Raw genomic sequence first — 15,130 nt, forward strand, 5'->3', positions numbered from 1 at the left:
TTGATCAATATCGTGACACGCGCAAAACCTTTTTGAAAATGAAAAAAATTATTTTACTAGTCACGAAAATCGTGCTTATGGTTTTTTAAGTTACCGCAGCTGATACACTCTACTCTACAAATAGCACTTCTAATTCACGATTCTAACTGGGATAGCCATTGGGCGATACAAATTTAAACTTCTCTGAATAAACATTGACATGCTGGGCTTAAAGGCTGGTTCACACTATATCGCCGTAGGTCCGCATTTTCTTTTTGGCATTTATCGTCGATTATGTGAACCGTAAAACCGATGGCATTGACGAGGCAACGCGGACACATTAGGAAAGTTTGCAGCTGTCAAACTTTCCCGATATTTCGCCAAGCATCGACGACCGCCCTTCAAATGTGAACCATTGCGGCGATAGTGATTCGGGGTCGCCGATAGTGTGATTTATTTATTTCCGTTTATGATCGTTGCTGCGGGACTAGTATTTGACTTCAGTCATGCAAAAACAAAGAGGTTTCTTCACGAAAATTTAAAAAGAAAAATAAGAACACTGTCAGAAAAATGTCACTGATGCAAACATGGATGGGTTTGTGATAGTGTGAACATCATTATCATCGACAATAACCAAAGTATTGTGGAATCACCGTCAAGATACAGCGATATAGTGTGAACCAGGCTTTTGTATGAATAGCTGTTAGAGGAGGGTGCTAAATAATTCTTTGTACAGCGAGTAATTTGTAAAAGTCAGCCGTAAAGTTGAATGCTCTCTGGCCAAAACAGCATAACATTAGGCAAGGACCACTACTTTATGTTCTTCCTTTTATAATTTGTAAACGGAACATTTGAATTTAATTTCTTTGAGATGGACTAGTCATTTCAGGAACAAAATAGTTTTCAAAGTTATGTAAAGCTTTTAAAGCCGTTGAAAAATTCACAAGTTTTTACGATGGAGTAAAAAGTAATGTTGATTGACGCCCATAGGTTTTTGTGCAATCTATGGCTTTTTCTTCACTCAACTGTATTTTAGTAAACAGTAGTCTATGGCCAATTGCTTCTTTCTTCAAGATTTTTTCTTTTTTTCTTTTAAGAGCAAGCAACTGTTTTTTCATGGTTCTCTCTCCACTTTTTAGTGACTCTTTATGGAAATGGTGTCATCTGCTGACGCAATAATAATTTATTTCTACTACAGGCCTGACCGAAACGAGATCTAAGCATACAACATCTATGAACAAAATATTAAACAACTCTCCGGCAGCGCTCACATCGGCAGCACCACCTCCTTCGCCAGGAAACTCGTTGTCCCAACACAAACTTCGTGGCCTTGAATCAATCATTGAAACTCTTGAAACACCCAAACATCAATCTCCAACCGTCTCATTACTACCCCAGTTTTCAGGCTTAAACAACTGTTCAAGGTGTCTGCAGAGTACAGCAAATGAAGAAAAGTCACCTCTTCTTGAGATTAGGGCTGAAACGATGGCAGTAATTAATGAGTTTGAAACGATGACAAAAAATCTGCTGTCAACAAATTTTCTAGTCGATGATGATGACTCGTAATTCTTCAAATCGTTGTTACTATTGTTACCGTTTGACGACCACATGTGACAAATTGCTGATCACAATATTACATTTTTTTATAAGATATTCATATTTTAGTTTTATGTTATCTAGTATATAATACAAAATTTTCTATTTATGTTTAAGATGTTTAGTGAAATGCTTTTTGTGAAGTAATGAGTATAATATAAAGCTATAAGACTTGATTTTGTTGTTAGAGTCAGAAATATATAAGCATTATTGTTAAGATGCGTTCAGTTTAAAAAAAACCCAAAGGCGATAAAAATATATTCAAGTTTTACAGATATCATTCATACAAATTCCTCTTTAAGTTTTCAGATATAAAACTATTTTATGTGTCAAACGAACTGATGACACAAAATGGGTACAAAAGTTGCAAGTCTTCATGTATTTTTATAATTATTTTACTGGCATCCAAAAACCGTAAAAATAACCCTTAGCTACACTCATTTCAAAATGTAAGTTGAAAGTAATGGAATGGAATGATGGAAATGGAATAATGTGTGCTTGTACATTTGTCTCTAGGTTACCTTTTCTTAGAATGCGGACTAACCCTATTGCCTGCCAAAAATAACAGCCCAAGATAGTCTTGATAAATTATTGAACCCTATTATTATATGGCAGATGAATTGGTAGCATACTTGAGTAACCTAACCCTGAATATCACTGTGATGTTTTGTCTGATGAAGAATTTTTTTTCTGAAATAAGCTTTTGTTTTCTTTTGTCTTATAAAAACTATACAATGAAAAATAATAAGGTAAAAGATAATGTAAAACAACGCATTAAAACATACAAAATATCAATTACATACCAAGACTAAAATGAGTTGCAGAAAATGTTAATTACCTCTTAGCCTCTGTGTGACAAATTGGTTGATAGAGAGGTTTGGTAACGTTGCATTCAGAGCTTTAGTGGCAGGTACCTTTGTCTAGCTCAACTTGATGCTTCTTCACCAAGTATTAAATTTAAAAGATATTTAAAAAGTTCCAAGCTTCTATGTGAAAACAGACAGTCAAAACATCCTGTCCTGCTAGCTCTTTCATAAAGAATAGACCTCAGCGCAGTTATTGTGTAACCAGTTCAAACCGGTGTCTGTCACACCACAAAACACATACCAAGAGCAGCAGGGGCTTCATTAAGAGATGATGTGAATGAACAAATAAGAAATGATTCATTTATGATAGATTTAGGATGGAATTTAAGGTTGTGCTTTATATTTAGCGAGGCCATGCCAGTAGGTATTGCCTTTCCATTAGTATTGTCTTAATATTTGCCTTATTTGCTTTAATATTTTATTAAAAAAGGAATTTATTGTAAGAGCAAAAGATATTTTTCTTTTACACAGCACCTATTTTTTTTTATTGTTCCTGATTTTACTGGCTTTAGAGAGAATTCTCTGTTGCTGTTTATAGCAAGTTAAACTAGAGTTTATCATGTAAAGATTTTACTGGCTTTAGAGGGAATTCTCTGTTGCTGTTTATAGCAAGTTAAACTAGAGTTTATCATGTAAAGATTTTGCTGGCTGTTTATTAATGTCATCTTAAACACAAATAAAAAAAATCTCTATGAGATTTATAAATGTAAAGTTATTTGTAAACTTTTAATGATGCCAACACCTGATTTTGGGTCTATGAGTGTTTTTGTTTGGTATTTTATTGTTGTTCCCTTCATCTTAATGTTTGAGCTCTCACTAGGTTCAAATTAACTATCAAATTAGGTTTCCAACTGGCCAAATCAGAATAATAAAAAGAATCGCATTATTTGCAGATTTACCAATATTATATCGTATAATATTAAATGATATGCAATTCATCAATCTTGCCATTATCAATTGTCCAAATTTTGATGGCTGGCATGCAATTTGTTCAAATTGCTGTGTAATACCTCTGAGCTCTCTACTTTTCTCAGTTTACTGGCAAAAACAAGCTAAGCTATTGATTTTAAACCATATGATGATATGTAAGGCTCAGCTTTCACATACTGAAGACATAAATGAAACCAAAGCTTAACCTGTTTACTCTCAGGCTATAAATCTAATTATGTATGATTGCCTAGTGGATACAACTAACTCATCTATACTCGCTGTCACAACATATTGCTATGGTATCTCTGTATGAGCTTGTGGCTTGATATAGGTAGTGAGGAAAGGCAACTCTCCTATGAGATCCGTTTATTGATCAAATTTGCATAAATCATTACAGATAACTTGCAACATTGCTGATTGGGCTGACACAAAAATGCTAGCTGGATCGGTCACAAAATAAAGCGATGGCGCTATCAGTGTGACTCAGGCTACATTTATATTAAAACTTAAAGGAAAATTATAGAACAGATATATAAATCTCTTTATTTTAATAGTTATATTCAATAAATAAAGTTATAACCCGTTCCTTTTTACAAAAATGTCATATGATGATTATGTCTATGATAAATTCAACTTATGGAGAGTGTCTACCTTTTCCCAAACCTTTTCTGTGCAGAAACTGGTTGCGCCACATCCTTTGGCGTTCTCCTCGCTAGCGCACCAATGTGCTGGTCCCCAAGTACATTTATCTGAACCTAGCAAACCACGCTTGGTGTCATCTTTTCCCCAAACCTTTTCCGTGCAGAAACTGGTTGCGCCACATCCTTTGGCGTTCTCCTCGCTAGCGCACCAATGTGCTGGTCCCCAAGTACATTTATCTGAACCTAGCAAACCACGCTTGATGTCATCTTTTCTCCAAACCTTTTCCGTGCAGAAACTGGTTGCGCCACATCCTTTGGCATTCTCCTCGCTAGCACACCAATGTGCTGGTCCCCAAGTACATTTATCTGAACCTAGCAAACCACGCTTGATGTCATCTTTTCCCCAAACCTTTTCTATGCAGAAACTGGTTGCGCCACATCCTTTGGCGTTCTCCTCGCTAGCGCACCAATGTGCTGGTCCCCAAGTACATTTATCTGAACCTAACAAACCACGCTTGATGTCATCTTTTCTCCAAACCTTTTCCGTGCAGAAACTGGTTGCGCCACATCCTTTGGCATTCTCCTCGCTAGCACACCAATGTGCTGGTCCCCAAGTACATTTATCTGAACCTAGCAAACCACGCTTGATGTCATCTTTTCCCCAAACCTTTTCTATGCAGAAACTGGTTGCGCCACATCCTTTGGCGTTCTCCTCGCTAGCGCACCAATGTGCTGGTCCCCAAGTACATTTATCTGAACCTAGCAAACCACGCTTGGTGTCATCTTTTCCCCAAACCTTTTCCGTGCAGAAACTGGTTGCGCCACATCCTTTGGCGTTCTCCTCACTAGCGCACCAATGTGCTGGTCCCCAAGTACATTTATCTGAACCTAGCAAACCACGCTTGATGTCGTCTTTTCCCCAAACCTTTTCCGTGCAGAAACTGGTTGCGCCACATCCTTTGGCGTTCTCCTCGCTAGCACACCAATGTGCTGGTCCCCAAGTACATTTATCTGAACCAAGCAAACCACGCTTGATGTCATCTTTTCCCCAAACCTTCTCTATGCAGAAACTGGTTGTGCCGCATCCTTTGGCATTCTCCTCGCTAGCACACCAATGTGCTGGTCCCCAAGTACATTTGTCTGCACCGACTAAACCGCGCTTGATGTCATCTTTTCCCCAAACCTTTTCTATGCAGAAACTGGTTGTGCCACAACCTTTGGCATTCTCCTCACTAGCGCACCAATGTGCTGGTCCCCAAGTACATTTATCAACTCCCAACAGCACATCTCCTTTGCTGATGCTTGCTACAATAAAAAAGCTAGAAGTTGTCTACCACAAGTCTTTGGTTATTGATAAACTTAACTAAATATTTGGTAGGTTTTATTTGAAATTATTGCTATTTTTCTATCATTTGTGATTGTTTTCATGTTTGAGGTGATCTGATTACCAGGATGCTTTAAGATTAATAAAACTAGATCACAATTGATTCTCTCAGATCAATCAAAAGTGCAATTATGATGCCTATAATTGCGAAGAGAACAATGGAATAAAGACCTGTAATGCTGCAACTCGAATGCAATAGCTGATATCAACTATAGCAGCGATAACAACTAGTGACGTCATTTCACGTGTATGTTTCATCTGAACGTTTTAATTGCAATCAAGTTTTATCGATTTCAGTCTAAAAGCATCCAAGCAATATGATCATCTCAAACATCAAAATCAATCGAAAATGATATATAATAAAAATAAAATAAAAATATACAACAATTTTGTTTAAGTTGATCTTTATTTGTATGAGAAGCTTGCATGCATAACAAGTGAAGACACCTAGCGGATGTGCAATTCTTGTTTGAGCTTTTTAACAAAATGTCATATCTCTTCTCTTGAAAGACCCGAAGCTCTGTAAACTTCTATAGCGGATACATTATTTATCTCTTCTTTGCTAAATGCAGATCAAGGTCATCTAGCTGGTTAAATAATTTATAAGTTTACTATAAAAACTATAGAGAGCAAATAGCTCTATAGAGTAAATATATCTCAGTTGTTTCAATAAAACATCAGAATACAAGCAACAGCCCAACTTATTTAACTTACCAAATACAATGCTGATAGCAATAGCAATGCAAGGTAACTTCATTTTGGCAGATATTGATCCAATGCAGAATTAGTTAGTAGACGAGAAAGCACCCTATTATATTGTAGACATTATCTCTGTGGATTCACAAACATTTTTCAGGAGTGTATCAAACTGGACTTTCAACCAAAGCTCATAAAATACAAACTTTTTATTATATGTAAACATATTGTTGATTTGGACAGTATCTGTCTTTTTTAATTTATTCTGATAACTTATTTGTGTATCTTAACTTATCTTAACATGCTATGACATCATAAAATGTACAGAGTAAATATGATGTCGTTGTGCAGTTACTAAAAGATGTAGTACACTCTTCATGCATCTGTCTATTTTGATGTACTTGAGGGGTTGAAATTGTATACACCCCTGCGTTGAAAGGTGACCTAACTATTGAACAGATGTTTTTAGGTAATTTTCACACATGCGTCAGAGCTGATATCGATGGCAGAATTAAACTTTGGGCTATTACACAATCGGAAATGCTGTTATACAGAAATGAGAATTACTATCTATTGTGTATGCTGAGAGAGGCCATATGGTGTGTTTATATTTACACTAAGTTGAAGAGCTCTTCAAGCTGTTGTGAATCGCTGGAGCTAAATTGAAAAACTTTTGAAAATGTATTGCTATCTTTGTGAGGAATATATGTACAAAACATTGCATTTTGATGACATCGGCAAGTTTTCATACTTCCTCTGTTAATGCAAAAAATTGCTTTAAAAAAGTTAGAAATGTAGGAGTTATAAGACTTTATCTATAAAACTCACTCTGAGGTCTGAGTGATATTTTCATTGATACATTACTATTTGAACGCATCTATGATATAATATCTACTTCACTAGATGTCTACTACACTCTACTGAATGTATACAACTTTTGGCAAAGGACAGAGAGTTTTGGCAAGCCCGTATTCCTTGGGGCGGGTAGTCGGCTGAGCCGCCCCAACTTGCAACCAGTGAATACAGGCCTGAGTTTTGGTCAAATATTTTTCTACAGTGAGACAAACTGCCAAAAGTGATACAAAAAACCAACTTTATTTCACTTTAGATGACACATTCTTTGTGTGTTTTACTAATTCAACACACCTGAAGATCGGAAGAGCAATGTGTGCAAAATGAACTGTACTCCTTTTGATGGAAAACTTAAATTCTCATTTACAACATTGTTGCTCATTATAAATTTAGTCAATAACCATAAATTATATATTAAATTAATCCTCATTTTGTCCTGATTTTATACATGTAAATTAAACGGGTGTAAATTATGTTTTTTGATGAATGATAATGTAGGCCAAACTTTTAACATTTCATTTTCTGAACAGGTAAAGCTAACAACCTGTACAACCTAACAACCTGGACGGTGGTGTACTCTTGTAATCCAACTACTTGGAAGCTAGGTTTGGTGGTCAACTGTTACGATATGATTACACTACATATATCGTTATATGCTTATTTTATGTCATTTAGTTTGAACAAGGTTAGATCTTGAAAACCAATAATTTATATTAATAAATATTAGAAATAAAAAATCATCTCATGAAACCTGGTGATATGTAATCATTTTTATTATATTGCTTCGCAAAACTGCATCAAATCTGATTTGGGTGCATCCTGTAGATTATTTGATGGTATATTCTGAATATTGACAAGATTTTAAATTTAGTAGTACACAATTTGTTTGTTTACTAGTAACAGACACCAGAACAACAAATTTTAAACAAGTTTGAGGAATTTATTCAATGAACAAAGAGGGTCCAGTTTATTTTGCGCACCACTGTATATTCAGATTTTTTAAACATTATTTTTTTTAAATAATTACAAAATTTAACTAAGCTAGTGTTCTAGTCTTTAGGACATACCACAACACAATGCTGCTTTTGAATATATTTCTATACAAAACTATTTAATAGACTGCATCAATCAGCTACACTATCTTTAGTTGGTCTATGAGAAATATGAACTCGCTTGAGCTCATCTGTAAACCGGTTGCCCTGAAACATCTAAGCATCACCTTAAGTATATACTTTTATGTAAACTGAATTTTTATAATTGATTTTAAAGTTCTCACACTGCTTTCCAAGGCGCTAACTCTGGCAAATGTTTTTAATGACTCGTCTCTGTGTCAGCTAATCTAACAACTAACGTCTGTTAAGGTGCAAACACACTAAGCGATTTTATCGCGTGAGTCAGGAGGAGCGTGGAGGTATCACTGGCGTGTGCCTAAACATACTTAAATGTTTCACCAGCATACAATAATGCGAGCACGCTCCTAAACTGTCAATAAAATTCCGCATCCTCAGTTTTTCGGAGTTGTTGATAAATTTAAGTCAATATGGCACTTTCTAGACCCCAGCGGAAAAACCTTTTGCTTTTTTTATCAGGCCCATCTCACTTCCACGAAGTTCACACTACAAGAAAACAAAAAGAAAAAAGGATTCTTGTATTTTTAACAGTACGAGCCTATTTTACGATTTTAATATATAGTTTACTCCATTGACATTTTTTATTTTTAATATAATAAATATTTATATTGGCACAATGCCGCGCGATATCGTGCACCATATCGCCTAGTGTGTGTGAGCCTTGAGGGTGAGAAATCTTTCACAGATCGAGTATAATGTCCTCTTGCCTTACTGCAAGTGGAAGCAGTTCTTATTTGTTGCACAAACAATGGCTCTGTAGTCTTGACATGTTGAGTACAGTAGCAAGACAAACTCAATGACGGGAGACGAGGCAACTTGCAGAAAGAACTTTGAGGCTGGATGCCATTCCTGTTCTTTGGTGACCCTTTTGAGAGTTAAACCTCAACCTGCTGTTTGCAGGTCAGACCACTAGGTCACTAGGTCATTGCAGCTCTTGATTAAAGAGTGCCTGTCTCAGCTGCTGAAAGCTAAACTTTCTTAAAATATAATTTTTTGCGCTTATATTTTGAAGCCAATGACAACACAGTACTTTTCTGTTTCTTTTCTGAGAGCAATTAGCAGCAAAAACTCAACTTAAAGCTGCGAAAAATTTGTGTTCCTTTTAGCTAACTACAATGGTAGATAGTTTGTTTTATTTTTGTTTAACCTTACCCGAGTAGCAAAACACCAAATATCAATGCTAACACAAACTATAAGTGCTAAGAATACTTGAGTTAGACTTTCACTATAATATCACTTATTTTAAGACATAGGATTATACCTGAAAATGTCAAAATGCTTTCAAGCAATATTCATGTAATATTATCATTTCTATGCTATGCCATTTTTCGTTTACCATTCACTACCACCATTCGGCTGGTTTACACTATATCGCCATATCCCGGCGTTGATGCCACAATACTTTGGTGATTGTCGATGATAACAATGTTCACACTATCACAAACCCATCCGCGTTGTATCAGCAAATACTACGTGACGTACTGTTATAATCTTTTTTAAAATTTTCGTGAAGCAGCCTCTTTGTTTTACCGCTTGAGTCAAATACTAGTTCCGCTGCGACTATCATAAACAAAAATAAATAAAGCACGCTATCAGTGACCCCGAATTACTATCACCAGAATGGTTCATATTGTACAGGCAGTCGTCAATGCTCGGCGAAATATCGGCAAAGTTTGACAGCTTCAAACTTTCTCAACATCCACGTTGCACCATTGAAACCATTAACCTACAGCTCACATGATTGACGATGAGCACCAAAATGAAAATGTCGTCATATGACGATTCAGTGAACCAGCCTTTCATCTCGCTTCTCACTTAATATGAGCTGTGAATTTTGCTTTTGTTGCAGTTATGCAACACAAATTCACAACATTTAAATCTTATAATCATAACAACTTAATTTTCTTTGACACAGCTGTGCATGTTGCTCAGCAATGCACTGAATTTTTATTTATAACTGCAGGATCTCTTCTTTGCAATCGCTGAGTGTTGACTGTTTGCATTTCGAGAGGGAGCTGTATTCAGGGATGCTGTTTAGTGTAATCCAATCAACTTCTGGCCACCTTGTTTACCAACTGCATAACCAAACCAGTTAATCAGACCATGATGTTGCTTAAATTTGCGTAACTTTTGAATTCCTTTTGCCCACCCTAAACACGTATTCGTGACAGACTGTCGAAAACACAGCTATAGGGAAGTTGGAAATGTGACAAGAATTCATATAATCTGGCATGTAGCAATAAAGTTGAATTATTTTCTAGATCTTGTTGTAAGTGATAAGAGGCGGACATGGTAAATACTCGAACCAACTCAATAGAGCAATTTTAGCAAAAAAATGTTGTACCAGAAACAGTTTTAACTTTCTTTGATACGTTTTTGAATGTGTTGCTCAGCACGTTCACAACCAATTCAGTTCCTCCTAGTAAGTCTGAAAGCACCCTAACTGATATTTTCACAACTTATCACCACAAATGACATGCTGAAATAATTTTATTTGTTATAAGGAGAATCACAACAGTAGGAATGTCTCAATTCATTTATTCTGAAAAAACACAATAAATCTGTTAAAGAACATATTACAAAAAATCTTTTGGATTGCTTTGTTTTTTTTTTCAACCTTGAGTTATGATATCCGCCATGTCGAATAACCATAACAATGTAGCGTGGTGATTACATGCGGAAATCTTTTAAGAATTGCAGCCAACAGAAGTGCTTTTGCCTCGCTTTCATACATTTTATCATCGGTAGTGTTGACATCAGACTTCCTAAGTCAGCGTTTTGATGAAAAACTGACCACCTTATGTTTCAGTTCAAAAATCAAGGTTTGCATTGTGAGCATTTTTTGGATCCAAAACTGTCTTTTTATTGTTCTAGCATCAAAATAGTTGCTAAAAAACAAAATATCATGATTATATTGTGTTATAAATAAATGTAATTTTAAAACAATGTCAGCTAACATATGATAGAGTACCTAGTGGACAATCACAAAAATTGGGAATGCTTTGCAAACACTACTTAAAAAACGTGTATACATGCAAGATCACACACTACATAGAATTGCCAGGGAATAGACTAACTTTAATTCAAAAGGTTATAAACCATTGATAATCATTACGTTAAGTCATGTTCTCATCACAATGCAAACTTCTCAGCTGGAGCTAGAGCACTCCGTGTTAATCTACCATCAACTTGAGATGATTTGAGCCTACTGAATAGCATGGATGAGAAGGATCTCATAAACCAATCTACTAGAAAAACTGTTAGTGAGAAGGAATTATGTTTTATCTCATCTAAATAATGAAATAAAATCAAATTTGAGTAAAGGTTACCAAAATGGGTAAAGTGTTTTAAAACTAAATAGTTTTCTGCATAGTAGATACATTTTTCAGAAAGAGTGCGCCTACTATGCATGAAACTATTTAGTAGTAAACTGCTTTCACCATTTTGGTAACTTTTACTCAAATTTATTTTAGTCAGCTCTAGTTTTACTATTGAGCACTTTTTCAAACAATGCGAAAATCTTTCATAAATAATGAAATACGTGAAATAACACCAAATTGGGCTTTAATCTATTTGAATCTGTTTTTAATCTCATTTGTTTTATATATAAGATTTAGTATAACATTATATGACATATAACATTATAAAACATATAGCGTTATACAACATTTGGTTATCACTTTGAATAACAGGCCCAACTTTGGTATTTTTGATAAAAATTAATAACAATGTACATTTGCTTGCGTTGAGATATTCAAAGTACAAAAAAAATAATGGATGATTATTGCAATGTATTTAAACTCTGAGATTTTTGATGAAGCATTTCCAAAAAGCCTGCAATTCCGACTGTGGAGACAATATATTTACAGAGACATCACTTTAGCAATGATCAGTTAGCAGTCTAACAACATGGGCAGTGTTTTGAGAATAATTCCCTTTAGCAGCTTGAAGCAAAAGTGTCATATTTCTTTAAACAAAAGGTTAAATTTGAGGGCTGTTTAACGTTATTAACAAAACACTTGCAAGCGACGAAATGATTACATTAAACCCAGCTAGCGGGTGACCTTAGGCTCCTCTAAATAATGCTATCTTCAATTTGAGTTGCACATTGCCTGTTTGTCATTGAAGTCCAGTGATGCGAGCCTAGTTAGTAGGAAAGCTAATTTACTAGGACTATTTATACAAACAAGATCAATCAATCGAGTTAGCACACGATGCAATGCTTTCAATCAACATTGCCGCTGTCATTGAAGGCAATCGGGTTGTGTCTATTCTACAGAAACGCTCGGCCAGTATCGACTGCCTCTATTCTAAGAGTTTCAGTTAAGACAAGAGCAATGGCACAGCTGGACACAGTAGGGCACCGCTCACGGAGAATGGAAGGCGATGACTTCTTAGCGGATATTCTGCCAAAACTTCTGAGACAAATCTATAATTCTTACTCAGATAGACAGAGGTATGTGACAAGTATTCCATTTGTAACTTTTAATTTAGTCGCAGGTTTTCCCTCAAATTTAAAATTGGGGAAGGCCCTATGTTCCGCAAGCCCTATGTTCTGCAAGGCCTGTGTTCCACAATTCGCTACAGCTCAATCAGTACATTTTATTGCTGTCTAGACATTGTGGACGTAAAAGTGGCTGATGATTCGTCAAGGCACATTAGCTCTGCCGATGTTTCTCATGCAAATATATTAGAAATATGGTATGTAGGAATACATGTAAGTTCTCCAAGTGATGATATTATAATTAGAAAAAACAAAAGCCTAATTTTTGGATTATGTGATAATATAAATATCATATAATTAATAAATAAAATAAATATAGTCAAAAACCTATGTCAGGTTCTGACTATAAATAAAGTCATAGAGGCATATCTCTCTCACCAAATAATAACATAAATATAACCATGAGGGCCTATGTTCCTCACTTGATATTTTGCAATGCACTCAGTAGGGTGTATGTTCCTCACCTAATAATATTACAAGTATAATCATGAGGACCTATATTTCTCACTGGATATTGTACAATATACTTGCTTGGGCCTATATTCCTCACTCAATATTGTGCAACATACTCGAAGGGCCCATGTTCCTCAAGCACTAATAATATAAATATAATCGTTAGGTCCTAGGTATTGCGGAGAAATGCGGAACATAAATCTGTCACTTAAAACAAAACAAAAACTTGAAAAGTTTTTTATCTCGTCTTTTGTTTCTATTGAACATCTGCTGAATGGTCGCCTGACCAGTGCCATTTCACACAAATTTGATTTCATAAAATTTAAAGAGAAGACATCAATTAAAGCAGCAAACTTAGATTAAAAATGCTACTTTAACATTGTTGAAAGCAGTTTAAGATTTATAAAAAAAACTTTCAAATAATTTAATAGCTTGGTGCTCCTTTCTGTCAAGCTGAAGAGAAATAACTGTTTGGCCTGAAAATCAGTCAAAATCACATTTTTAAAGTTGTTCTTTTTTGCTAGTAGTTTTCAACAAAAAATATATATGTGCTTTAAAAGTTTCTGTTGCTAGGTGAAGAATTTTAAATTATTAACCTATCAAGTTATGTGAAACTTACCATGCAAAATCTTTAGTAACGGTGCATCTTAGGTCGGTACAACGCGCATACAACGCATGCGCAACGAACATATAAGGCACTTGCAACGCACAAACATTGTGGATACAACGCGTTGTATGTGGATACATCTACATACAACATACAATTGTATGTGGATACAATCATACACTATTATTACAATGCACATACAATGGTCAACAGAAAATAAATAGAATACTTTGTGTAATGTTTTAGACCTGTTTTATTAAAAGACCATAAATATAAATAGAATATTGAATAATAATATAATATTATTACTACTATTATTATTATTACACATTAATATTATTAATAATATTAATGTGCTAACAGTGTCACGTTGTGGCGCATGCGTTGTTAATTACTTGTGTCGGCGTTGTATTCGCAATGTTAACGTATTGCAAATGTCTTGTATATCCGTTGCGCACGAGTTGTATGTGCGTTGTACCGACCTAAGATGCACCGTTACTAAATCTTTCTAGTTATAGTACAATTATTTTATTGGGGAACTTTCTGGAATACAATTTAATAGTTTTTACATAGGCCACTTTGACTAGTGAATTTTATTATTTGGGCTCCGTATTCATTCAAAATATGCACTTATATAATGTAATGTTACTTTTTAGGGCCCTGAAAATTTTTGACATAAATTGCCATATGCCGGTATCTAGCGAGAAAAAGAGTTGAAGTTCAAATCCTTGAAACATCAATCTTCTAATGTTAGGCCGATCTTGTAGTAGAAATAATAGTCATTTATAGTGGCAATGAGTTGGCTATTTTAATTGCTGTAAATTATCATGTTATTAGGTTATTATTCTCAATATAAACTAGTATTATTATGTTTAGGAATATAGTAACTAATTTTTGTTTATTGAACGAGGTACCTCAAATATCATCAATGATTTTAGCTAAAGCAAAGCCCAGTTTTAAAATCACGAAGTAGGCTGATAATCAAAAACTGCAATGCGATAAATCTTTTAAAGCTTTCTTGCATATGCTCTGTCAATGAGCTTTAAATTTCTTACTTGTGACATGTCTGGTGATTTCTCCCCAGTACTAGCAGGCAGAAGGATTAGAATTCCATCCATATATACCCTACCTACAGCCTTTTTATTTGCTATTTCTAGTCCAGTCATTGAATTCCTCCAACCAGATGAACTCAAAACGAAGCTCGATTTTGAATTAAAAGATGAGCCTATTAACAACGAACAACTAGAGGAACTGGCGAGACGTGCAATCAAGTACTCGATGAAAACAGGTAGGTCAATGCAATCCAAAGACACTGCGTATTGCCATGCTTCCTGTTCTCCAATCCATACATGTAATCTTTATGGTTCCATGACGGGCATGATGCGCAAATTTGAGCCAATCCGAAAGTTATCGGCATCATGGAAATGGCATAAATCCGCAAGCTATACGAGTTTTGCGGTTTGCAAAACTATCAAATCCATCATGCTTGCAA

The 15,130-nt window shown here is 35.2% G+C and overlaps 2 protein-coding genes across 2 annotated transcripts in view; both read left to right on the forward strand.

Moving 5' to 3' along the window:
- LOC137408074 (uncharacterized) overlaps window positions 1-9,277 on the forward strand; it is a 53,201-nt gene extending 43,924 nt beyond the window's left edge. Inside the window, exons 17-18 of the mRNA XM_068094465.1 lie at window positions 1,178-1,508; window positions 9,232-9,277. Of these exons, the coding sequence (XP_067950566.1) occupies window positions 1,178-1,508; window positions 9,232-9,277 (377 nt within the window). The remainder of the gene's footprint in view (window positions 1-1,177; window positions 1,509-9,231) is intronic.
- Window positions 9,278-12,242: 2,965 nt separating this feature from the next.
- Window positions 12,243-15,130, forward strand: part of LOC137408175 (cysteine sulfinic acid decarboxylase-like) — a 27,708-nt gene continuing 24,820 nt past the window's right edge. The window contains exons 1-2 of the mRNA XM_068094575.1: window positions 12,243-12,530; window positions 14,796-14,926. Of these exons, the coding sequence (XP_067950676.1) occupies window positions 12,289-12,530; window positions 14,796-14,926 (373 nt within the window). The 5' untranslated portion in view covers window positions 12,243-12,288. The remainder of the gene's footprint in view (window positions 12,531-14,795; window positions 14,927-15,130) is intronic.

Source organism: Watersipora subatra, chromosome 11 (assembly GCF_963576615.1).
Source record: "Watersipora subatra chromosome 11, tzWatSuba1.1, whole genome shotgun sequence".
In the NCBI taxonomy this organism is placed as follows: domain Eukaryota; kingdom Metazoa; phylum Bryozoa; class Gymnolaemata; order Cheilostomatida; family Watersiporidae; genus Watersipora; species Watersipora subatra.